The sequence below is a fragment of the Neolamprologus brichardi genome, chromosome 16, assembly GCF_056152115.1.
Source record: "Neolamprologus brichardi isolate AB-2024 chromosome 16, ASM5615211v1, whole genome shotgun sequence".
In the NCBI taxonomy this organism is placed as follows: domain Eukaryota; kingdom Metazoa; phylum Chordata; class Actinopteri; order Cichliformes; family Cichlidae; genus Neolamprologus; species Neolamprologus brichardi.
Genome location: NC_142119.1, coordinates 20,163,489 through 20,188,511, shown reverse-complemented (window position 1 = coordinate 20,188,511; position 25,023 = coordinate 20,163,489). Strand labels below are relative to the sequence as shown.

Genomic DNA, 25,023 nt, shown 5'->3' with positions numbered 1-25,023 from the left:
TTACCCTGCAATGACATTTTAGAAAGGCTGCTCTGACTTTTTTTTTTTTTTCTTGAGGCTTTGGGTCATCTAACAATCTTGGATGTCTACAACAGTCGGTGTTTTAATGCAGTTTAAATACATTTCTTCGGTCAGCTGTTCATATGTCTGCCACTAACAGATCAAGGCAGGTGTGATGTGCAGTGAAGGAGGATTACTGATGCTGTGTTTTACAGTGTGTATTGTGTTGCGGATGGTGTGTGAGGATGTTGGCAGTCAACAAGTGTGTGTCTGTAGCGGGTGAAGGGTGGGGTTGAATTTTGTTTTTAACAGTGCTGAATGCAGTTTTGAGGGAGTTTTCCTGTATGTGTATTACACTTGGTATAACATCGTATTTGAAAGTGTCGTTTTAACTCTCTTTGCGCGACAAATACGGGCACAAGCCCATAATTTCTAATCAAATAAGCGCAAATAATGCAAATATCAAACGGAGCGTTTACCGCAGACCTCATCTTTTTTATGCAATCCGGCGACTTCCGCGCATGCGTATAATGAACGACAGTCGGACTACCAAACTGGTCAAACAGCGGGTGTAAAAATGGTAGGTAACCAAAATAAACACAAACCCAGGCATTGGATTTAATGCCAGTAAGGTTTGCTTAGAAGACTATTGTCGTGGTATTAAAGTACATGATATGTCGCGTTTTGGCAAGCGTACAGTGGCCATTTACTCGTGTTCGTTGCTATTACAGGGAAGGTCAGTTGGATATTTTAAGAGCAGCTAGCATTAGCTACACGTCCCTTTTTGGCAGTCTGGTAACTTCGGCTGTGAGCAGGTCAGCCGGTGGACCTCAAAGACACACACACACGGGGTCGTTTGAGTTAAGTCCCGGCTAACGCGTAACCACAATGACAGTCTGTTCCCGTGATATTAACCCCTTCGTTAATGTCAGAGAGAGAGAGGCTAACTCAGCTAACGTTAGCCAGTGCAAGTTACTAGCTGGTGTTTGTGAAGACAATGCTAACCCAACGTTACCCTCCTGTAACAGCACAATAATCCGTGCTGCCAGAGCAGCAAACCGGGACAGACACATGACTTCATACATCGTTATTGACTACATCAGTAATGGAGTTATGAGCAGCTCGGTGAACTCAGTTTGAGGACATGCTGATCTTCAGTGAGGTGTTCAGACGCTGCAGCTAGTTGGAGGACATGGCATAGCATGGTGATTTTTTATTTATTTATTTTTTGCAAAAATAGACAGAACTGTTTAAAAGCTTTTCTAACCCTTTGGATCAGAATACAGCATCACAAATATTAGGTAGATTTGTCCTCAAACGGTCCACAATCCCAAAGTTATTAATTTTATTTTCACAGTAGAAATTAGACTTTGGAGCTGCTAAAATAACTTTTGGCAATTTTTTCTTTTAGATTTATGGCTTTAATGATTGATTGCTGGTTAATTTCTGCTGGAGAGGAGATGGTAGTTGCACACTAGCACAAGTATCTCTGGAAAGGTTTGGTCTAAGATATGATAAAAACTTCTTGAGTGAGTTCTTGTCTTGTTCCTCTGTCCATAATGAATTAAAATCACCTTATAAGTATTTATGTTATGAAAGTGCACTCTATATTTTTATGTAAGAGGTATTTGTTGAGTATTTCTGGTAGGGGGGGGGGCTTGTGTTTCACTCCAGACTTGTTGCACCTCTGGGTCCTTGTGATGGCATCCTATGTCCTTACTCATGTTACAAGTATGACTGTAGTTATCTGAGGGGCCCTCCAAGGTACAGCATGTGCTTTGAGAATCCATAACAACCCCTTTCAGAAAAACCCACCTTGTTTTTGGAAAGGACGTCATTACTACCAGCGCGTCTTGGCTCAAAATTTGTAGCGCGTTTGTCGGCGTGACTGACTAACCTTTTGAAATATGTGCCAGAGTATTCCTGAGCGTGTCCCAGTCTTTCTTCCTGTTGCCTGAATGCCTGTGGAGTTTTATGTTTCGCTGTGTGTTTTTGTCTGTGTGTCGATCTGCATTTGTGTGGTGCTGTCTGTACTGACTGGTTTGATTGCACCGGTGCCTGACAGCCCCTGTCCTGTACTTGTACAGCATAAGCTGAAGTCTTCGCAGAGGGACAAGGTACGGCAGTTCATGTCCTTCACACAGGCTGGGGAGAAAACGGCCGTGTACTGTCTCACACAGAATGACTGGAAACTAGAAGTTGCTACAGACAACTATTTTCAGAATCCAGAGCTTTACTGTAAGGAATCCATGAAAACCTCAGTAGACCGTAAGAAGCTGGAACAGCTCTACAATCGCTACAAAGGCAAGTAGGATCTTAAAATACAGTGTTTAAGGCTGTAATTTTGTTTACAAGAACAGTGTAAAGATCTTTATACCAGAAGAGTTACAGACACTGCTTGCTTGAGTATTTCGAGTGAAACTATGTTTTTGTCTTGATAGATCCCCAGGATGAGAATAAGATTGGTATTGATGGGATCCAGCAGTTTTGTGACGACCTCACACTGGATCCAGCCAGCATCTCTGTGCTGGTTATTGCGTGGAAGTTTCGTGCCGCCACTCAGTGTGAGTTCACCAAGAAGGAGTTTATGGATGGAATGACCGAGCTGGGGTGAGTGTTGACATGAACGGCACGTGACACGCTCTAAAGTGGGACAAAAACACTCTTACTGAAGTATCTACGCATGGCAGTTCTCTTAGTGTTGCTCCAGGGAGGGAAGGCTGTCTATTTATACATCCGCCTACAGCCTGGGTATACTGTGTCTTCGTGGAACGACTCAATGAAACAGTTGCAGTGTTTTGACTTTTGAGGCTCAGGTGTCCGAGTATTTTGAAATAGGCTTTCAGGGCACTGAATGTTAGAACAGTTTTGTTTGTCCATGTGTTTTGATTTGTGTATGTGCTGCTTATATTTTCTTTTCTTTCTTTTTTTTTCTAGGTGTGACAGTCCAGAAAAACTGAAGGCACTTTTGCCAAGATTAGAACAAGAGCTAAAAGATAGTGGAAAGTTCAAGGACTTCTATCAATTCACTTTTAACTTTGCCAAAAATCCTGGCCAGAAGGGTCTCGGTAAGTTCACTGATTGTGACCTAACAATAGATTTTTTGACTAATATTATAGAATCACAAACATCTGAACAAAGTTGTCTCATTTGTGTAGATTTGGAGATGGCCGTAGCCTACTGGAACCTGGTCCTTTCGGGACGATTTAAATTCCTCGATCTTTGGAATAGATTCCTTTTGGTGAGTCAAAGGAGTAAAACTGGGCACGATGGACCCTGAATTTTTGCTTATTAAGAAATCCGTAATGTTGATTTTTATTGGCAGGCGCAGTGTTTGGATATTTGGGGCATTATTTTAAAAAGAAGTGCAAATTATTTTTTATTTTTGTTTGTTTTTACACTAATGTAAATGTACAGATTTTAAATGTGAGGAAGGAGCTGTGTTCTAAGAGCTGAGATACTACTACTGGTATTTTTAAGAGAAAAAGGTCAGGTGATGTCCTCGTTACACCTAAAAAGGTGTTCACTTTTCCCCAAAAAGTCACCAAGATTGTAATTCTTTTTAAACCTTTTTAAGTGGCATTTTATTTGCTCCAGAATAAAATGTGTGTTTTTGTTTTTTTTAATCAGTTAGCTAAGCTTTAAGCCATTTTAATCCTCTAATTAAGGAGGAACCCATTCTAGAGGCCTGGGCCATTATTCCGTTAGATACCTACGTGATCACAAAAACTAGTGGGCAAAACCAGATTGTTTCCACCATGATGTTTCCACCAACCCTGCACTTTTCAAGAATCTTAGTCCGAAGCAGGTGTAAAAGTCCAAATTCAGACCATTTCTGTTGACAACTTAGTCAACACAGCACATTACATTAAAGTACCAGAGGCAAACAGACATTTAGATGTCAGAGTTCTTCATATAACATAAGCAGGCTGCTGCGAGGGGGGGTGATTGAGTGGTTTCAACTTGTAGGAGTTATCTTTTTGAACATACTGAAGAGCTGTACCATGACTTGCAGTTTTTTGTTTGGTTTTTCGAACCACAAGCTTGCAGCTGTCTGACAAAACTACACCCACTCTGGCAACGTAAACAGTTATATACTGCTAATAAAAATCTGCCTAGCTGTGCTGGTTTGAAGGGATTTATTTTCAAAGAAACATCTTTGTTTGGTCTTTCCACTTTTCTTTGCATCGTTTCATTAACAGAGGCTGTCTGAGTTAGTGCATGATTTATTGTGCTCGTTATTTCTTTCCTAGCTCTCTTATTGCTTGTTATAAAGTTGGACTTGGGGGCCGTCTGTGTGTTCTTGCGCTGCCTGCACAGCTCTTAATTTTCTTATTTCTGTGTCAGTAATGGCATTTTTGTTTACTTTGATCCTCCAAATGTACTCCAAAGCAGAATCGACAAATTAGGTGGACATCGGGAGAATGTTACAGACTTTTTTATTTTTTTATTTTATCGAGCGTAAAGTCCAGTCTCACGACTGGTTTTCAGAAATACTGACAGGTGTTTGGACCAGGCTTAGCAAAGTACAGTTGGTGCAACCTGTCCCTGGTGTTTTGGTTGAAACAGAACTCTAGAATTCAGTCCATCAGTTATTTACAGTGACAAAAAAATCTATTATTAAAGATGGAAGGAAATGAAAACATGTGAAGCTGTTTCTGTACCTGTGAATTTACCAGGACTCGTTCATTTCAGGAACACCATAAACGATCTATCCCAAAGGACACATGGAACTTGTTGTTGGACTTTGGCAACATGATAGCAGACGACATGTCAAACTATGATGAGGAAGGTGAGCCGGCACAATCGATAATACATGCTTCATATTTAGCTCTCGTCCATCACTGTGACACTAACGATATTTCGGTGTTTCTCACCCAGGAGCTTGGCCAGTCCTTATAGATGATTTTGTGGAATTCGCTCGACCAATTGTAACAGGATCAAAACGCAAAACTCTCTAAATCTAATCCCGACTCTGGAAAACCAGGACATTGTTTCTTTTACAGTGACTTGATAGTTTTTTTTAAGACTTGTACAAAAGAGAAAAAAAAAAGAAAATTGTAGACTTCAGAGTGAAAACCGAAGCACTTGAAACTGTCAGGAAACCACCTTTCAGGGAGCTGAGTATAAACTACGAGAACGACTGGCCACGTTTTCTGCCCTCTTGAGTCTGAGGCATCATATGGACATTGCCAGATTCTCAGTATCCTGGATGCCCCTGTGCTCTGCTCCAGGAGGAGCACTACAGCCCCCATAGGTGGGCATAGACACAGCACTGAGAGGAGGTTCACTGGCTGCGTGTACTCTGAATGGACTGGAGAAGCTGTGTGTTTTAAGATTCTTCCTAGTCAACCGTGTCTCAAAGCTCTGAGTGACTGTGCAAAGTTCCCATGTCTTATTGTCTTATTCTAACCTTGGGACAGAGTGCTCACTACACCAGCACCAACAGAACTGTTGCAGTTTTTACTGTACATACTGTATCTATTGGGACAGTTTACAAAGAGAGCTATATGAAGAATAATATAAATATGTTCAATTTATAAATACAAAAGATGATTGTTTTATGTACAGTAAATGCTAAGTTCTCTAACGGGATGCCTCAATATTGTGGATGATATGCTGTTGGTTTAATTGTTAGGTGGCTCTGTTAAGTCATGGAATTGTGAGCTTCTCATCAAAAGCATGTTGAAACACATTTTACGTCACCCCTGGCTGGTTTCACCAATACATTTTCACTAAAGTAAAGGCAGTACTTTAATTTCGATCATGGATATTGGGTTGTGTTGTCTGAATAATCTCAGTGGGGAGTGGGTCTTGAATCCTAAATGTCACATAGTCGACTCTTTTCACCGTTTCTTTCAGATGCAATTTTGTTTTTTTTATCAATTCATCACTTTGATGCATTTTTTATGCTTAAACAACTGTTTAGCAGCACTTGAGAGAAATTCTGAAATTAGGAAATGACTGACCTTTAGGATTGCATGGCACATATCTGTATGTTTAGGCAGTGCAAAGCCCTTAATACAGAAATCAGGACACTAAAGAGGGCGACAACAGGACGACAAAGTAAGCCTTAAGATTAAAAACCTGTCTGTTTGATATTTGCATTTCTGTTTAACCCCATCTGTTCAGTGTTCCTGAAGGTAGTGAAAAATAGAAAATATTGTTGATACATCGTGTAAGTAGCCTAATATTGTTCATTTACGAAAGATGAATAAAGCATGAGTTTTTCCATAATGATGTGTGTATTTAGCTCTTTTGCTGCTGCTGAGAAATATGATGCTTAATATCACAGATACAAAAAACAAACTGCTAAAGAGTACAAAAAAGCAGTTACAGCAAAGGCAAGTCGACACTGAGGGGGGGAAATGTTTGGAAATACCAGAAAACTGCTTCTCATTTAGTATTTTCTGTTTTTCTGGTAATTCTCTATAAACTCAAGACATGGTTGTGTAGGTCAGCAGTTTTTCAGACCAGCCTGTCACTTAAATCACCGTTCATCCCCATTCTGATGCTTGGATTAAGCTTCATCAGGTCACCTTGACCTTGTCTACATAACTAAATGCACAGAGTTCCTGCCACGTGATTGGCTGATTAGATATTTCTGTTAACAAGCAGTTGAAGTGGCCAGGTAGTGTACTTTCGTTCTCTTGTGTGGCATCATCTGCTTTGGGATCATATGCAACTCACGCACAACGCTGACTTCTAGAGGCAAGTCACATTTATGTTTGTAGGTTGAATTATTTAAGCTACCCTCATAGGTCAATCAAATGTATTCAAGTATCATTAAAATACTCTTTCACCAGAAGTAATTCAACTCCAGCAAAGTTTCTTTTAGGGCTAAAATGGCTTAAGGGTTCATCTATTTATTTCCAGGGATCATCTTTGTAAATAATTAGAAAGTAAAAGCTCTGTTAATAACTGCGGTACTCCTAAGTTTCTGACTAAAAATAAGTGAAATAGGAAGGTACAACAATGTTGTTACAGAGGAGATAAATCCAGATTACTTTCAGAATATGATTCCACAAATGACTGTTATTTTTTTAAATCTGTTTGCAGTTAAACTAATTGTATGGCACATATATTGTTAAGAGTACTCCGTGTGGACTGGTTGTGCTGAGGGCTAGTGACCTGGGTTTGAGTCCACTTTGAGCCTTTCTCCGTCACTCTATGCACTGTACTACCCACCAAAGGGTGAGACAATTAAGCTAAAAACAGAGTGTGGAGTGTAGACCAAAATCCGTGTATAAAAGATGGTAAATGGACTGGTTCTTATATAGCGCTTTTCTACTCTCCCGGAGTACTCAAAGCGCTCAAAGATGGCTGTAACCCCCCATAAAATCACCCATGGTTTGTAAAGTCCTGTTTTGGGGCCTTGAGGATAAGTATTCTTGGTGTTTTAAAATCACAGGCGGTGAGTGACACTGCACGCTCATACTGTAGTAACTAATGCAGCCACGCCCTAAAGTGTTCACTGTTTTATTTACCAGTTTTGAGTCTATTTGGGACTAGAGTGTGCAAACAAGTCAGTTTGTGTTAAAACTGAGACTTAAAAGTGTCAAATGAGAACATGAACCTACCAGTGGGCTTACTGAGGTCATAAAAGAAGAATGCAGGTTTAAGGCACTTCAGCATTTCAGGTCATTTTTCAGACCTGGAGGCTACATCCATCTCCATCTTTTTTAGTCTTTTGTTTAAACTTTATTAAACTTTATAACACAGGACATGGCCATACAACACGAAAAATATGCTAAGTTAAAATTAACAGAATGGAAAGGAATGAGTGTATTGCATGTGTCCATCTTATATATACAGTCTTTTGTTTCCACCAGCTCCAGGTGGAAATATCAGGCTTTTTAGATGCCAGCTGTCTGTGTGTTTGTCAAAAATAATGTTGAAGTAAGGTGAGACTGATCCACAGTAATGCTGTCTAATAATTCATTACTTCGGGCTACACGTTTCAGAACACAATGTATTCCAAATATAAAATATTGGCTAAGTCCACCTAACGTCTCTGTGTTGATAATATTTCTGCCAAACAGATCAGCTTTGAAACACTGTAAATTTGAGTCTGGCTCCAAATCCTTTTAAAGAAATAACATTTTTACCTGCTGCAGGAAATTAATAAAATGTTGGAATTACAGCCAGCAGAGGACATAAGAGCAAACACTACAGTGTCTCTTCCTCCAACTGTTTTGTGTGCAAACAGAAGTACACGCCTGTGGCTGTTACCTGTGGGTTTCTTCATACTAGCTCCTCCTCTCAGCAGTGGCTGTTGTAAGGTGAGCCATAGGAAACTCAGACCGCTTTGTTATTTACCTTGACAGCAGCTGGTTCTATTCCAGGGAATAAAAATGGAATAAGCTTCCTGCCTCCAGTAGTTTTTTCTTTTTCTTTTCTTTTTTTCTGCTTTCTTGGACTACTTTACCTTTAGCACATGAGACACAATGGATGGGGAAATGAAAGGAAATGCTATGCAGGCTCTGGCCGATTATGATGACAGTGACAGGTAAGCTTTGTTTGTTTCGTTGAGTTTTAAAAAGTTCATTTTCTCGGTTCTTGCTTCTTTTTTTGTCTGTTTTGTTGTCGGCCTGTGTTATTTAGACAGCATATCTGCCTGCAGCTTCCTCACTGGCAACCTTTTCTTGTTTTTACAACATCTTTCTTCCTCTTCAGCTTTTTGTATTTCCACTTCACATTTAATCTTATAACGTGTAAATATACCATTAAAGTTTGTCACCTGTTGGCTTTTAAGAGACAGGAGCTTGTCAGAGTTTTGAATTTTTCTCCGTGCTTCCCTAAGAAGTAATTTAATACTTAACTATTCATCCAGCTGGAGCATTTGATCACTCGGCTACAGAAACCCTACCCAGTGGAGGTAGTTTTAGAGTCTGCCATCACTGAATAGGAGAATGAAAGAAGGGAGGGGAGCAAGCAGGTCCACCGGCAATCCTGATTTCACAGCGTCTATGAGTGTTATGTGTAGACCTTCACTGGTGGAGAACTGTGTGAATTTGTCCCAGCAGGATTGACGCCTACGGTTTTGAGAGACGTGGCGATTTCGACTCCTACAAGGAGATGATGAATCAGTATGTAGATGTCCTCAACAGGAGGTCCATGAGATGGTCAAAGCTCCTTCAGGAGAAGCCTCATGTGGAGAAGAACTTCACAGGTACAAAAACAAAATACACCTCCATGGGTTTTGTTTGCTTGTTCGTTCTAGCTCTCTGGTCGTGTGATGGGTAATAATAAAACATGTTTTGGCAGTGAAGAGGTTTGTTCGTAAAGGTGTGCCTAATGAGCACCGTGCCAGGATCTGGATGGCGGCTAGTGGTGCCCAGGAACAGCTGGAGAGTAAGCCGGGTTATTACCAGTCTCTGCTGGACATGGAGCATGACACCAAGCTGAAAGAAACCATTCACACAGGTGCACCAAAACTGTCGCAGCATACAGCATGCTCTTTCAATGCTTAAATTATGTCCCAATAATTCACTCACTCTCTCTGCTTTTTAAAAGATATGCACAGGACCTTTCCTGACAACATCCTGTTCAAGAGCAAAGCAGAACCAGGCATGCAGAAGGCTCTGTTCAATGTGCTGCTGGCCTACGGACACCATAATCCTACAGTGGGCTACTGTCAGGTGAAGAAAATGCAGTCAGCGACAAGCTCTGACTGTCCCTCTATTTAAGATCATGTCTGTTTACCTAAAGATCAGGGCTGGCTTCTTCCTTATTTAACCAATATATGTGTAGGATTTTCATCTTAACCTTCATCTGTTAGCTCTTATATCGGTCAGTGCACTTATTCAATGTAAAACCTGGCATACTGTATGCACACACAGCAGGAGTTCTTATTCTAAGCGATCCACAGCATGCTCTGTCGTTTTTAGGGCATGAACTTCATTGCGGGCTACCTCATGATCATCACGAAAGACGAAGAGAAATCCTTCTGGCTTATGGATGCACTGGTGGGCAGGATACTCCCAGGTAAGGTGACAGTTAACGTCTGCTTCCTTTCAGAGCTCTTTTGTTGTTTTTGTTTACCCCACAGCAAACATCCCCTACCCCGCACTGTTGCTCCATAGGTTAAACCAGTTCCACTTTAGAGATGCAGGGTTGTCAGTGTTCGTGTCGAGGGCCAGCGGCAGCCTCAGCTAACATTTTGCAGCCACAACAAAGGAAACGTACAGCAAAATGTCAAGGCGGCAGAGAACGAGACCAAAGATGCGCTTCTTTTCCGTTTTACTTCATAGCATCATAGCGCCTTCCTAAACTGACACTCGGTCTATAAAAATTTGAGATCTTCTTTTATAAAACAATGCTCCAGACCATCATTATTTATTTCTGTTCAGTTTATTAAACAGCAAATTAACTGTGAGCATGTGAGTCTGTTTTTCTGAGGTACTGGGGATAAAATAATAATCAGTTAGCCTGATCTTTTCCTTAAGGAGGGCTGTTAAATAAATAAATGTAATTCAAAGTTTACATAATAATAAATATTATCTATAATAAATAAATGCACTACAATGGCTTTCAATTGTGCAAAAGAATGTTTTATTCATCTGAATGTGTTGCAGACTACTACACCCCAGCCATGTTGGGTCTGAAGACTGACCAGGAGGTCCTTGGTGAGCTGGTTAAGGTCAAAGCTCCTGCAGTAGGACAGCTCATGGCCCAGTATCCCGGCATATGGACGCTGGTGGTGTCTCGCTGGTTTATCTGCCTCTACATCGATGTACTCCCTATCGAGGTGAGGCAAAAGCTGCGCTTTAGTGGAGGGGTCAAACTAGAAGCATGTGGCGATCATTTAACTGACATCCACCTTCTGTCTTATTCTTGCAGACTGTTCTGCGGGTCTGGGATTGTCTTTTCTACGAGGGATCCAAAGTACTTTTCCGCGTGGCTCTTACTCTCATCCTTCACCACCAGGCAGAGATCCTGAGAGCGCGCTCTTTGCCTGACGTGTGTGAATGCTTCAAACAGATCACTTCTGGGGCTTTCACTCTGGACTGCCACACCTTTATGCAGGTGAGATGGCCAAATACAATGACGGTGAGGAAGGGGCCAGAGAAAAATGTCACTACTTATGGTCATAAATCATCTTTTTTAAAGAATACTTCCCGAAAAAGAAAAACAATTCATGGGGAAGTGCTACATTTCAGCTATTCTAATTTTACCAATCCATGAGACTGTGCAGAAGATAATCTGTTAAAAGTATTTACACAGTTTTAATTGTAGTTTTTATTTTTATTTTGAGTAGAAAAAAGGTCTGTGTAAGCCTAAGCACTCCTTAAATGTTCCTTTGCAGAAGATCTTTACGGAACCTAAGAGTCTGTCGATGTCGACTGTTGATAAACTCAGAGAGAAATGCAGACAACAAATTCTCAAGGAGGAATCAGGACACCTATGAGGTTCAGGACACACTTTCCCCTTATACTGGATTTAATAAAACAAAGGCTCAGGCAGCGTAAGTAACACTGTACAGTCAGGAACGTATGAAACATGACTACAGGAACTGTATGAAACATACATGTTGGTGACTCTTCTGGTTACTTCTGTGATTTATACTTTGTTACACACTAATCTGGCAGACTGGGTATCTAAATATGAAGGCTTATGCTTCTGAGGCTTTTCTTTTGATTTAGACTCCAATCTTTCACCTACTATATTTGCTGCTATATATACAGAAGTACATTAAGATCATAACGCCGCACCAAACAGCATTTACATGTGTATTTTCTAAAAACACTTTTGCTTTGGTAATTATGGACGGATCACTTATTTTTACTGTGAATACTTTGTTTTGTCTCTTGCCTTTAGGACTGTTTACAAGAGAACGTAAAGCTGAAGGGTCACACTTTTAATGTGGTGGTTTCTGTTTAAATTTATGGAGCTCAGTCTCATTTTCCACTTTTTGTTTTAAAATAAAACCCATTAATTTACCTCATCTGCTTCCTGACTTTGCTGAATGCTTCTGCTAAATGGTAGCATCAGTATTATTTGTGTGTGTCAGTCATGAATTCAGGCACAGTCTACAAAGCTATTAAAGTTATATGCTCACCAGCCACTTTAGTAAGTACATCTTGCAATGAGTGGGATTTCATGGTACAGATTCATAAAAGTCATGGAAAGATTTTGGTCCATATTGAATGAATGCACAAAACAGTTGCTGCAGATTTTTCAGCAGCGACTGTCGGATTTGTGAATCTCGTGTTCCACCACAGCCATTGAACCACTGAGAGAAGTAAGGATGGATAAATGTTTTCTTGTTGTTTAGGGTGAACTCTGATCCTACCATCTGAATGTCACAGCAGAAACAGGAAACATTTTTCGAGTCTTCTAATGTTCAGCTCCAGTGACCACATGTAATTATAACCTGTTGCCTTTTTTTTTTTAGCTGGCAGGAGTGGCACTTGGTGTGATCTTGGTGTGTGTTAAGGGGTGCTCCTCTTCTGTTATTTGCATTACTGCTGCCTTCCTGCCAGCTTGAAGCAGCCTGGGCATTCTACCAAGGGACTATAATACATTCAGAGTTGCTCTTATCACCGTCCTTCCCCATTCTGATGCTCAGTTTGAACTTTGGCAGGTCATCTCGACCATGTCTGCATGCCTGAATGACAGTTGCTGCCACACAATTCGCTGATTAGATATTTCCATTAACGAGCAGTTGAATGAGTTTATCTAATTAAGTGGTCAGTGAGTGCAAGTCTACAACTGCTGTGTTGGACAAATTACCTCAGTGATACAGATAATGTTGTTCATTTTAGCTCACAGTGCTTTGTTTCTGTTATAAATAGATAATCAGTTACTATAACTGGAAACTGGGATCTGCAATCTTTTACTAAATACGATAGAAGATCTGAAATCTGCAGAGGCATACACTGACCCTATTTTCTAGGCCATAATTAGGGCTGTGTGCAATATGACCAAAATCTCATATCCCGATATAAGAATTCTATCGTCGATAACGATATAAATCACAAAAATGTAACATTTTCTGTAAATTCTGTGAATCTCGGGCAGCTCGACTTGCATGAAGTGTTTCCAGCTGCGCGTCATGTATACATGACGCTGGAGTCGAGTGTTTTAACCGATGCATGAAACTATACATTTTTAGACATAAGTTGTAACGGCCGCCGTTTTCTTTGTGAGTATTTATTACACGGCGTGCTGCGGGGAAAAGCCTGTTCTAACGTTTGAGTCTAAGGTTTATTTTTTTAGCACCTGGTGGCTCTTTTTTAATTCTCATCCGTAAATAATCTGCTCTTTCACGTGATTCAGTTTATTTTGAAAAGTCTCAACAGGATCTTGAGCTTTATTGTGAAAGGTTTATGTGGAACATAAACAAGCGTTACTGTCGTTGTTGCTAACCACAACGCATAAAAACAGGCGCTTGTCCTCAGTAGTGTGGTTATATAAAATATAAGAGAAAGAGAGAACTTTAAGAAATTAATATAATAGCCACTACAGTGACCATCAAAACGATGAAAAAATATTGCCGTAAACAGTTTATTTTGCGACACCACGAAACAAACGATAGCATAAAATGAAACGATAGACGTTTTTATATCGTCATCTGATATATATCGTTATATCGAACAACCCTAGCCATAATAGTCTGTAAACTATCATAAAGTACAATAAGTAAATATTCAAATGCAAAATGAATGTAGATAATACAGATAAACAACTTTTTAAATTAAAATGCAAACTATAGAATAGCTGATGTTTGTAAACCCAAATCCCCAACAGCTATGGATAAGACTGTGAGACGGTGGCTCTGCTATAAAAAAAACAGTTTCCAAACAAGTTGGGGCGCTATGTAAATAAAAACCGAACGCAAATAATCTGAACACTATAATTTATCAAAAATATTAGAAAGACATCAAACGTGACACTGGTGGATTTTACACCATTAATTTTATGTACATGGCACACCCACCTTTACTGGACACAGGGTTGTAAAAGTACCTCTTTGTAACTGTTTTACATTTCCTCATGTTCCCATTGCATCACATAACCTGGTTTTGTATCCCCTTTTCAGTCATTTTGTGCCTTATAGGATGCGTCGTATCCTCCATGACCGCACCCTGCAGATCCAGTCTCTGCATGGACTGATGCAAATTTGCTGTTTCCTAGTGACATTTACATTATTTAGTCAACATGTGTGTTGTAACAGGCTCCCTGTTGCTCGGGGACTGCTTTGACAGTCAAACACCATGTTCATTTAACTTCCCTTAACCTCCCACTCTTTACTCACAGGTATGAACTTGGCTATTTGCTTTGTTCTTTTAACTTTATTCAAATGTCAAAACTGTGGTTAAAACACAGTAAATATGTTTGTATTCTCTAAAAAAATGATATTGGAATTTAGTCTTTGATGGTATTCAATACCTTCCTTGTCAAATAATGAACATCCGCTTCTAAGGAGCACAAACAAATAAAAACCCAACAGGGAACCGGTTTGTCTGCTAACAAACAGCATGAAGGCAAAACAGAGTCAGATGGCCTCATTCATCACTTTTATTGACCTCTCCTTAAAAAAAATGTTCAGACAAATCTAATAAAACTTTATTAAATAACTACATGAGTATTAACATGAGGGAGGGGGGGAAAAAAAACACAAAAACACAAATTATCTGTGCTTTTTCCTACTACATCGAACAATGCATATTTATGGTAGTAACAGTACACGAAGGCTATGGGAGACACAAACATGTCTCAGTTATGGCAGCACAGTGTAGGTGAGTGAGCGAGTTCCTGTGTGATATTAGCATTACTTGAATCCCATCCATGTTACAGCTGGGAAGGCACTGATGAACACTGACCAGAGCACTTTGGCCTTTTTAATAATGACACGGGGCTGTTTCTAAGGACTTCAGTTAAACTGCTTTTCTTTCAGGAACCAAAATCCCAAGAAAAACAAAACCATCTCTGTAGGAATTTTGTTAAGTTCCTACAGAGATGTTTAGGCTTTGGGCTTCATTTAAACCAACAATGCTGTTAGATCCTGTTTTGGTTGTGTTGTAACGACAGAATTCATAGGAGTGACTATCAGCCTTGTGGGAAATAAACTTTTTTTGTTGCCTTTGTGTCAACGGTTTCTTTATCTACATAGTCAATATACACTAGTCAGCCACAACTTTAAAACCAGATATCTAAAATGGCACGTCCCCCTTGTGCCACCAAAATAGAGTCAGTGGCACTGACGCTGAGTAGGTCATCTGTTAAGCAGGAGATCGTTGATTCAATCTCTGGGCAATCCTCAGGCCAGATGCTGAACCCTGAGTTTCTTAGACTGGGAGTGTGTGTTACGTTAGATTAAAAAGTGCTTAGTCATAGGAAAAAAAAGCACTCCTATGAATGTGTGTGAATGGCTGAATGAGGTTTGTAGTAGGAAGCCCTTTGAGAGCTCAAATTCAGTAGCAAAGAACTATATAAGTATCAGATCATTTACCATTGACTGTTGGGACACTGACATGGTAACAGATGTGCATTGCATTTCTGGCACATCTGTTTGGGTTTTGGGGAGCTTGAGGGGCAGGTCAACACCTTTGGCACTTTGTCATGTTCCTCAAGCCATTTGTGAAATGTTTCTAGAGTGTAGTCTGGTGAATTGTTCTGCAGGGAGATGCAGATGCTATCCTGGTTTGTGCTGAATTTCCAGTAAGGTTTATGCTGCAGATAAAAGTAACATCGACACAAATTCGAGTCGTTGTTGACTTCAGTTGAAGGCAGCTGGATTTTCTTTTTTAGCTCTAAGGGTTCCTTTTTTTAGATCTTTTTTAGTACTTGATCCGAAGTCAACTATGACTCTCCACCAGCTTTTAGAAATGAAGAAGCTTCAAAGTCCCTGCAAAAGAAGTCCAGTTGCCTTTAACTCAAGCTACAGAGACTTCCACGTGACTTGTAGTGCCAAACCCTTCCCAGCAGAATACTGCACTGAAATTAAATAAACACCATGGTTCACTTCAGCTGCCAGTAGTTTTGATGCTGTGGCTGGTCAGTGCAAAGCTATAGCCAAAGACTGCATGTTGGTAAAGAACGGAAGCAAGAAGAGAAGGTACTGAAGGTAACAAAGGTCAGTGTTTTAATGCTCCCCCTTTTGAACAGCGGTGCGTGCCGGAAATGATATCACAACCATTGGCCCTGCCGCCATTTTGTTGTCGTTGCACATTGCGACGAGATTTAAAAGTGGTGACCTCGTGCGAAAAACTTTCAGGAAAATCCTTGCTTTCGGTTTTGACGTTTTCTCTTTCAATATCAGCGCTTATGTCGCGGTATTGTGAGTGGTGACAGTTGCCATTCAGGAAAATACTGCAAAGGCTACCTGTGCCTTAACGGCCGCAACGGCCGTGACCAACTCATCCAATGTAAAAATAAAACACAGGTATTTTACAGTGGGAGCACGAGCCTGGCCAGGCATATTCACTAATTTCACACTCAATAAAGTTCAGAGTGTGTACAAGGTTAATGGTTTACTTACAGAGTTTTAAGGGTTTCCGTTTCCAATTTTAATGTCACGTTAAGTCTTCTGGCTGTAGCTTTAAATTTAGTAAATATAAATGTGTCTCATAACTCTGAAAGCAAGCAAATGAGTCCATTTCCACAAGCTGAATGAAGCTAAAATTGACTCACAACAGAAAATATGCTGTGTGTCTGAAAGAGGGAGTGAAAAGCTTTGAAACACTAACCCTGCTTAAAAAAAGAAAGTTAATTCTAAAATGCATCTTAGAGCTACAAGAGGACTCCTCACACATCCTTTTAGGATTAGGTTATTGTGTTTCTAAATATGTTCTTTCAAACGTGCATACAGCTTGCAGGTAAATAATCAGTTCAGCTCTCAACTGTCGGACGCAGTTTAAGTATAACTGGCAGAAATATTCCCTTTGTAACAGCAAACCTCATTTTATGCTGGACCAATAAAAATGGTCATTCCATAACAGACAAACCCCAGTTTCTAAATCCCTCAAAATTCCTTTCACAGAAATCATAAATAGCAACTCGAGGACTGTAATTGACCCTCTGCAAACATGCATCCCCTCCTTTACATAGTACCAGTCAGAAGTTGGCCTCATTTCATTACAATCTTCTAAATAATTCCCTTTTTTAAGAAAGAGCGGGTCAGTTCAGAAAGTACATATGAACCTCAACAAGGTGATAATAATTAGTGTTACTTATGAGGGCAAAGAACAGCACACACACACACAGAGGCAGGGAGAGAAACATGGAGGGGCAGAGGGGAAGAGGGCCGAGCTTTAAGTCTCGAAAGACAGTGGTTAATTTTCAGGTAGGGTAGGGCCGCGTTCAGGCCTCTGACAACATGTGAGTAAGGAGTGACCTCAGATGCTCTGGTAGCCAGCGTGGCTCCTCTTCCTCCCAATGAGGTAGGCCAAGAGCACGATGACAACGAGCCCCGCTAAAGCTGCTCCGACTACAATGGGGATCAACATGTCATCTTCATCCAGCTGGCATTCCTCAGCTGATAGACAAAAAAGGACACGTGAGAAAGGACAAGGAGGAGATGATGCGTTTTGATCACACTCTACAAGGCGGAAGTGTTTACCTGCTCCAAACTGATCTCCTTTAACGGCGAAAGGCTGCACCTGCAACTGGAAGGTGTTGATGGACAAATTCTGGACCACGTTTAGAGTTTGCTCGTCACGGCAGTAGTACGAGTACCCCACGGTTCCCCGCAGGTAGTCCAGATTGCTGTTATTGACTGAAATAGGCTCTAAAGCAGAAAACAGAATGGACATGAGAAGTGTATCAAGTGCGAAAACAGATTCATATAAGAAGGAAAAAAATGATTATGAGAGAGAAATTTAAATGAACTACATGTTAATAAAGTTCAGATTCGGTGTGTTTGTTGATCGGTTATCTTCTGGTAAATGAAATTTAAATCAATAAAGTGTGTCTTACAGTTTGAGGTAAGCCCACAATGCTTAAACCTGCCCGCATTTTCTGCATGACCTGCAAATGTGTCAGTGCACGGAAACACTACAGTTTCAGTTTCACTGTGACTTTAACTTTAACACAAAGATAAGGACTTAATTTTGCATACTGCTTTTTTCCACCTTCACCATAACTACTACAAATTACATTAAAAACTACATAATTACTACTACCTATAGTCTGTTTTAATGTATGTGACCTCACTAAACAATGAATTAAGAGACACCACAGCAGAACAACATTCTCACTAATCTGAACAATGAAAGCTGCTTTAAATTAACTCAAGAGAGCCAGTTTACAGCTCCATATTTTTTTTTTTGTGGACTCCGCTAAAGGAGCTTTCCGTGACTCACAAATCAAAATCATTCTTAGTTATTTTATGCTATGTCTTGCAGCTTCCTCTCAATTCATCATCTGTCTGAAACAAGGCATTTTAGCCTTTTCTGCTTTAGGGCCACTCATCTGACCGGCTGCACCTCATAAACAAGAGGTCTGCACAGCAGATGGGGAAAGCTGTGTGCTTAATTCAAGATTTGCACATTTCGTGGCATCATCCAGAGCTGAGGGTTGAAAAAACAACTGTCTAAAACCGACTTTTTTGAGTAGTCTGAAGCCTGAGGGTTTCATTCACAGTGTTTACTCACCCATACTTTGACCTCTTTATCTGAAACTTTTAAAACAATATGAGCATCTATCATAGTAACAGCACAGATGTGCTTTGGTCATGGAAAATGCACAACCCTCCCTGAGCCTGGCTCTCCTGGAGTTTTTCATTCCCACTGTCGCCAAGTGCTTGCTCATAAGGATTCATCTGATTGTTGGGGTTTGCTCCTGAATACTGTAGGGTCTTCATCTTGCAGTATAAAGCACCTTGACAGTGCAGGTGACTGAGATGACCACTGTTGTAATTTGGTGCTATTACAATAAAACTGAACTAAACTGCAATTGAATCAAATTGAATCCACTTGAAGTGTGACAGACTTCAAGTGGTACAGATTGATGATCAAAAACAATTCAACTGTCAACTGCATGACCAATATCATAACATCTGTCAGCACGCAGTGCGCTTGTGAAAAACAATATTTATAAATGGCTATTGAAACACAATTGTGCTCCGTTGTTGCACTGGGAAATGTGCGGTGTGCAGCTCAGGAGCAAAGAAATCCGGCTAATTTGTTTAATCTGAACAAACACCAAACAAATGTGAACTCTGACTGCTGTGTGCTGTGACAACTGCCTACGTCACCAAAAGAAACAAGGTGTCCAGCGGGTATCCGGGAGATAAGGAAAAAGTTGTTATCTGTGTCTGAATTCACTGAATTAGTTCACATGCATCCAAGGTGATGCTACAGAAAGAAAACTCTTTCATAGAAATGGATTCCCATCCAAGCACACAAACTCAGTGTGTATTTTAAAACTTGAGCAGCTTGGTGTAGGTGAGCAATACAAGAAAACAGCAATGATTTGTTGTGCCTTGCTGCAAATAACTCAACAGATTCTTGAAAATCCTTGATGTATTGATGAAAGGAGATACAGAAAACACACTGACATTTGAACCATTTAAACCCCGCCTATATTGCTATGTCCACTGCACTTCCCTCAAACCAATGAGCAAGTGCAATGAACGCTGTGTCCATTTTGGAAGCACCTTTACACCATGATGCGGCTTGGTCTGACATCAATGCAAATGCATTTTCAATGTGTTTTAGTCGGCTTCAGATCCCATCACAATATTACTGATTAGACAAGGACCTGAGCAACACATGACCACTCACACCTAATTTATACATATACACACACACATGTGTGTGTGTGTGGACTACACTGAAGAGTAGGTCACAAAATAGGTTGAACACATGTTCATTAATCAGATACAGACTGCCTGGATACAACCTAAGAAGTCGAGGAGCCCCACCTTTCATGTCCGGCCAGGCCGCTAACACGGTCACTTCACTTAAGTGGTACTTGTTGGATGTGGAGTTCTAGTGGAAAAAACAAAAGCACAGCCAAGTGAGCGCCACTGGATTAGAGCAGGTTAACTTCAAGCTCCAGCTGCCATCTAGTGGCTTCTTTAGGAAGTACATGATGAAAACAGAAACTCACCATAGTGAAGACAAAGGTGAGGCTGGTTTTAACAGCATCCACTGTGAGCTGCAGGGAGGCGATCTCAGAATCACATGATCCAGAGTGCTTTGTCAAATTGGGCTGTAAGTTCATCACATCCTGGACAACCTGTAAAGAAAATCATGAAACGTTATTTGTCCAAATACTTTTAACCTGTGGCATTCGCCTATCAGTTACGTGCAGGTTTTATTGCAGTACCTTTTTCTGGGAGGTGGAGTTGTATGAGATGTTGAGCTGGAGGCCCATGTATGCCATTAAACAGATGGTGCCGTTATTCGTGACGTTGTAGTGTCCTCTTTCAGGTCTTCCGGGTTCTTTGTGTGGTGCGGGAGTGGGCGGGGCAACAGTAGCAAAGCCCTGGTGCAGGACAGTCACTGCAAAACACAATTGTTTACAAGTCAAAGACTACAAAGCTTCAAAATGTCCAAAACTAAAAATAAATATGAGATAAACATTGATATTAATAGTATGCAGTAAATAAAAAGGGCCCACAGTCAATTTTCACCTTGTGCCATTACTTGTATCAATTTTGGTGCCATCGAATACAACTTTTTTGTTTTTAAGTGTTCCATATAGCCTAAGTGTTCCAAAAAGCCTCTATGTATCAACACATGGCTACATGTTTAGGACTACTTTGTTTTCCCCAATTACTCACTGAATCAGATGGTTTACAAATGAAAAGATAGAAATTTGACCCATCAATGAGCTGATAATAAAAGGAAGAACGTAGCCTCCCACATCAAAAGATTATTCTAACAACTTCAAATCTGAGACAGAAAATTAAAAAGGAGCTTAGTGGGAAGTAAAAAGGGCTTGCGCTCAGTTATTTTCTTCTCAAATTAATGTGTGGATTATGTTGAATATTAATTTTCTTGTTCTATCCAACCAACAGGAAAAAACTCTGAAACAACATGAGTGCAGTAGTTGATTCGGCTTTTAAAGTAAAAAAAAACTATCATAAATTAAAGTCTTGAGACTTTAAGAGTGTCTTCTGTTTATGGTGTATGGCTTTATTTTAACTTCGGTGTGCATCATTTGCCTTTTCAGTGCTTTTTTCTCATTCATCTGCCAAGCTTGGAAAGGTTATTTGCATTTACTGTAAACCATGACTATCAAGCACATTCTTAAACAACTGGTTTGGGTTCAAATGCGCTGTATACAAGTACGAAGTTGGAAATTCCAACCTCCCGGTTTGGCCGGCCTGGAGAACAGAGTACTTGGCGAAGGTACTTTCATCTGCTCCCTCAAGGGTGGGACTACAGCAAATTCAGCACATATTCAGCTCAAAAAGAAACTTAAGCACTGGACCGTTTTATGTGTCCTAACCCATTTTAAGTTTTATGTGTATGTAATTACTAGCACACACACACACACACACACACACACATATATATATAAAACTTTTTAAAAAATGACTTACTGTACATTTAAATCGCCACCAAAGGAAACCTCAAAAACGGACAACATTGCAAAACCAGAACGTGAAGCCTCATAGTAAATCTAAACACCCACTTACATACAATAACTGATCACCCATAATCATTAATCTTTACACCTAATTTGGTTTAAGCTTCTTTTTTAGGCACAAATGCTGTATGTATGTGCCCTAGATTTCCTTGCTACTAGACAAAAGACAGGTAATAAGAAAACACCCAAACGACGCTTCAGCACATTCGTTGTCATCTATTTTCGCAGTATAAGGCGGCACTCAAGTTTGTTTAAGTGTTTAAAACGCTGATTTTACCACAGCAACACTTTAATTATTTAGTTAAACCAAAAAGTTTTAAACCATTAGCGTGTAGCGTTAGCAGCGTTGGTGTAAACGTTGGAGTGCTGCTAATTTCAGATCTTCGGATTTTGTAATCTTGTTGCTAATGTGAACTAAACCGAAACAAAATACTCACCGAAAATGAGGAGTGGCGTTACTCCCACAAACCATGACTGGACACGACAGATTTGCACCATGTTTCTGTTGTTTCCCTCGGGATGGCTCAGCACTTATCTGCGCGATATCACAGCAGCACAACAACAAACGGCGCAGGGAGTTAGCTAATGTTAGCAGTCGCTGGGCTAGGTCGGCTAATGTTAGCGTCACAACAACGGCAAGAAAACAGACGAAAGTCTCGCGAGCTTATCTGGAGCAATGACAAAGCGCTTCTCTTGAAAACAAAACCCTCAACGGCTTCTGGCTACGTAATTCCAACTTGCTTCTTTACCTGCTAGCTGTGCGGTTAACTGCACTCGCCTTCAACACTTAACAAAAACACTGGCACGATCATGTGACACGAGTGTTAAGAAACACCCAGAAAGTCACGTGTTTTCTAATGCAGCCCCACACACAACCTGTTTATTTGTCGAACAGAAGACTTAAGGGTCGATACATGTTTTTCACATCTGTGTATAATAAAATATACCTTTAAAGCAGAAGGAGAACATCATCATCCTGAAGCATAAAAAAAAATAGACATAGAAATAGTTAGTTTATTTATACACACTGCTGTGAAAAAGTATTTGCCCCTTTCCTGATTCCTAGGTTGTTGTTTTTTTAAAGTTAATTAGTCATTTACGTAGTTATTTGTCACACATGTTTCAGATCATCAAACTAATTTTGATATTAGACAAAGAAAGATAAATACAAAAGCAGTTTTAAATGATAATTTCATTTATTAAGGGAAAGAAGCTATTCAAACCTACCCAGCATATATGAGAAAGCAATTCACCCAACCTTTGTTAAAACATGATTTAAGTGTGATTGATAACTTTTTTTGGAAAGCAGTGTTCCATTTCACTGATCTCACGCAAGCCTCATTGCCGCCAGACCTGCTGAATCAATCATCCCTTAAACAGAACCTGTTTGACAAAGTGAAGTAGGTTAAAAGATGTCAAAAAGCAATGCACACAAGAACATAAAGAAACAGCTCAGAAACAAGTCCCTGACACCTATCTGTCTGAAAAGGGTCACAAAGCTATTTAGGTTTTTGGACTGCAGTGGATCATGGTGTGAGACCTGTTATCAACAAATGGAGAAAACTTGAAACAGTGGTGAACCCTCCCAGGAGTGACTGGTCTACCAAAATTACTACAAGACCACATTGGTGACTCATCTAGGAGGTCACAAAAAGCTCAGAATAACAATTTAAGAACCGCAGGCCTCACATGTCTCAATTACTGTCTGAGTTCATGATTCAACAATTAGGAAAAGCCTGGGTAAAATAGCATTGGGAGTGATCCATGGTTAAAACCACCGCTGACCAAAAAGAGCATAAAGGTTCCTCTCACGGTTGCCAAAAAAACATCTTGATGATCAAAGACTTTTGGGAAAACATTTTGGAAACTGGCCTTTCTCAATATGCGTACTTGTGCGTACTTGCGTTCTCGTGTACTCGTGATACGTCATCAGTCGGAGACCAAGTACTGTTCCAATTCGAAGTACGCATCAAGCCGAGAACGCGAAAAAGTCCCGGATGTGTTCTCGCTCCGCCCATTTTATCGAGCATGCATCGGTGGTGACTTGTGTGGACTTGGTACAGCTAAATATCCCAGAATGCATTTCGTCCAAAACTCAAACGCGGCAATGGCGGACGAGCGGGTCTAAAAACTTTTAAATATTACTCTTTCTGGGTCACAAAATAAACTTTTAAGTTCTTTTCAAGCGAGAATGTAGCTGTGTAAACTTCGAATATCTGCTCAGTTTATCAAGATATCATATATTTCCAAACGAGGTCCGACGTTTTCGGAGATGTCTGTGACCCGCCAGCTCCATAGCAGACAGCGAGGTCGAGGATTATTACAGCCGGCGAGAACAGCCGACTCCCGGCAGATCGTTTTCAACCCCCCCGCGGTCTTTTCGCTACTCAGGTTAAACAAACCCCAAACCCCAGTAGTTGTCTATTGTATTGAGTGTCCACTAAAATAAAAATAAAAGCGTTCTAACATCTCACCTGCTTGTTTTTATTAAGGTATGTACACGTATGTACATGTACACTATTTTTATTAATAGAGATTTCACTACTGAGGTTAAACATGATATATAAGTCACTTAGATCACTTCTAAATGTTAATGTTTGGCTTATTTCGGCTTTTTATTTGTTCCTGAGTAAACCGGTTTGGCTGTGATTAAAGTTAAGCTTCATAACATATTACTCACAGTTAAATTAAGGACGGCAGTAAAAACTCCGGACCTGTGACATCATCAAGTACGCTGGTGTTCCAATTGTACAAATCGCGAGTCCGTGCTCGCATTCTCGGCGAGTCCGTACTCCCGTGCGTTCTCGGCGAGTCCGTACTCCCGTGCGTTCTCGGCGAGTCCGTACTCCCGTGCGTTCTCGGCGAGTCCGTACTCCCGTGCGTTCTCGGCGAGTCCGTACTCCCGTGCGTTCTCGGCGAGTCCGTACTCCCGTGCGTTCTCGGCGAGTCCGTACTCCCGTGCGTTCTCGGCGAGTCCGTACTCCCGTGCGTTCTCGGCGAGTCCGTACTCCCGTGCGTTCTCGGCGAGTCCGTACTCCCGTGCGTTCTCGGCGAGTCCGTACTCCCGTGCGTTCTCGGCGAGTCCGTACTCCCGTGCGTTCTCGGCGAGTCCGTACCCGCCGAGAACGCGAGTACGTACTCGTGTACTTGAGAATTGAGAAAGGGCCAAAATCCCCCCAACAGTCAAACATGGTGGTAGTATGATAGTCAGGGGCTGCTTTGCTACTTCAGGATGACTTGCTGTAGTGATGGTCGTTCGCAAACGAAATGGCTCTTAGATCCGGTTCTTTGACACGAGCCGGCTCCTTATCGCTAGCCGTCACGTGGGTTGTTTTTTTTTTTTTCTCTCGCACTTTTTTCCGCTTCACTCAGCACGCGAGCCTTGTGCTTTACGCTGGGAGGAGGGGGAGGGGCGGTAGTTACACTCAGTAACACAGGAACAGAGCAGGAGGGAGAGAGAGAGAAAGAGAGCCTGGG

At 40.8% G+C, this 25,023-nt stretch overlaps 3 protein-coding genes across 6 annotated transcripts; 2 read left to right on the top strand and 1 right to left on the bottom strand.

Annotated features, from left to right (window-relative positions):
- Positions 1-550: 550 nt before the first annotated feature.
- On the top strand, positions 551-6,237 carry dcun1d2a (DCN1, defective in cullin neddylation 1, domain containing 2a). 3 transcript variants are annotated; one of them, XM_006788259.2, is made up of 7 exons: positions 551-580; positions 2,066-2,304; positions 2,442-2,610; positions 2,938-3,068; positions 3,159-3,241; positions 4,696-4,792; positions 4,882-6,237. In XM_006788259.2, the coding sequence occupies exons 2-7, from the start codon at positions 2,130-2,132 to the stop codon at positions 4,959-4,961; spliced, it is 735 nt and encodes a 244-aa protein (XP_006788322.1). In that variant the 5' UTR covers positions 551-580; positions 2,066-2,129; the 3' UTR covers positions 4,962-6,237. The 3 variants fall into 3 exon arrangements, with proteins under 3 accessions (XP_006788322.1, XP_035762687.1, XP_035762685.1); XM_035906794.2 differs by lacking the exon at positions 551-580 and adding an exon at positions 901-1,205 and having other exon boundaries at positions 2,088-2,304; XM_035906792.2 differs by lacking the exon at positions 551-580 and having other exon boundaries at positions 1,785-2,304.
- Positions 6,238-8,320: 2,083 nt separating this feature from the next.
- LOC102789875 (growth hormone-regulated TBC protein 1-A-like) lies at positions 8,321-11,937 on the top strand. 2 transcript variants are annotated; one of them, XR_004843558.2, is made up of 9 exons: positions 8,321-8,509; positions 9,027-9,172; positions 9,268-9,426; positions 9,517-9,641; positions 9,891-9,987; positions 10,578-10,750; positions 10,843-11,028; positions 11,309-11,467; positions 11,821-11,937. XR_004843558.2 is itself a non-coding variant. In XM_035906813.2 (8 exons), the coding sequence occupies exons 1-8, from the start codon at positions 8,448-8,450 to the stop codon at positions 11,408-11,410; spliced, it is 1,050 nt and encodes a 349-aa protein (XP_035762706.2). In that variant the 5' UTR covers positions 8,321-8,447; the 3' UTR covers positions 11,411-11,937. The 2 variants fall into 2 exon arrangements, 1 of the variants encoding a protein (XP_035762706.2); XM_035906813.2 differs by having other exon boundaries at positions 11,309-11,937.
- Positions 11,938-14,507: 2,570 nt separating this feature from the next.
- Positions 14,508-22,369, bottom strand: lamp1b (lysosomal associated membrane protein 1b). Its single transcript, XM_006788254.2, has 7 exons — positions 22,296-22,369; positions 21,984-22,081; positions 20,278-20,453; positions 20,059-20,187; positions 19,871-19,937; positions 17,567-17,734; positions 14,508-17,482 (listed from the first exon to the last, which is right to left on the bottom strand). Exons 2-7 carry the CDS (start codon positions 22,042-22,044, stop codon positions 17,343-17,345), a joined length of 741 nt encoding a protein of 246 aa, XP_006788317.2. The 5' UTR covers positions 22,045-22,081; positions 22,296-22,369; the 3' UTR covers positions 14,508-17,342.
- Positions 22,370-25,023: the final 2,654 nt, after the last annotated feature.

What these genes read in the sequence shown, in the direction of transcription:
- dcun1d2a (XM_035906792.2), top strand. Translation starts at nt 1,959, where the DNA reads ATGCCTGTGGAGTTTTATGTTTCGCTGTGTGTTTTTGTCTGTGTGTCG. An exon ending in GATGGAATGACCGAGCTGGG is followed by an intron (nt 2,611 to 2,937) that starts GTGAGTGTTGAC and finishes TTTTTTTTCTAG; the next exon opens with GTGTGACAGTCCAGAAAAAC. An exon ending in TTTGGAATAGATTCCTTTTG is followed by an intron (nt 3,242 to 4,695) that starts GTGAGTCAAAGG and finishes CGTTCATTTCAG; the next exon opens with GAACACCATAAACGATCTAT.
- LOC102789875 (XM_035906813.2), top strand. Translation starts at nt 8,448, where the DNA reads ATGGATGGGGAAATGAAAGGAAATGCTATGCAGGCTCTGGCCGATTAT. An exon ending in GATTATGATGACAGTGACAG is followed by an intron (nt 8,510 to 9,026) that starts GTAAGCTTTGTT and finishes TTGTCCCAGCAG; the next exon opens with GATTGACGCCTACGGTTTTG. An exon ending in TGTGGAGAAGAACTTCACAG is followed by an intron (nt 9,173 to 9,267) that starts GTACAAAAACAA and finishes ATGTTTTGGCAG; the next exon opens with TGAAGAGGTTTGTTCGTAAA.
- lamp1b (XM_006788254.2), bottom strand. Translation starts at nt 22,044, where the DNA reads ATGGTGCAAATCTGTCGTGTCCAGTCATGGTTTGTGGGAGTAACGCCA. An exon ending in ACTCCACCTCCCAGAAAAAG is followed by an intron (nt 20,188 to 20,277) that starts GTACTGCAATAA and finishes TTTTCTTTACAG; the next exon opens with GTTGTCCAGGATGTGATGAA. An exon ending in TCACCTTTGTCTTCACTATG is followed by an intron (nt 19,938 to 20,058) that starts GTGAGTTTCTGT and finishes TTTTTCCACTAG; the next exon opens with AACTCCACATCCAACAAGTA.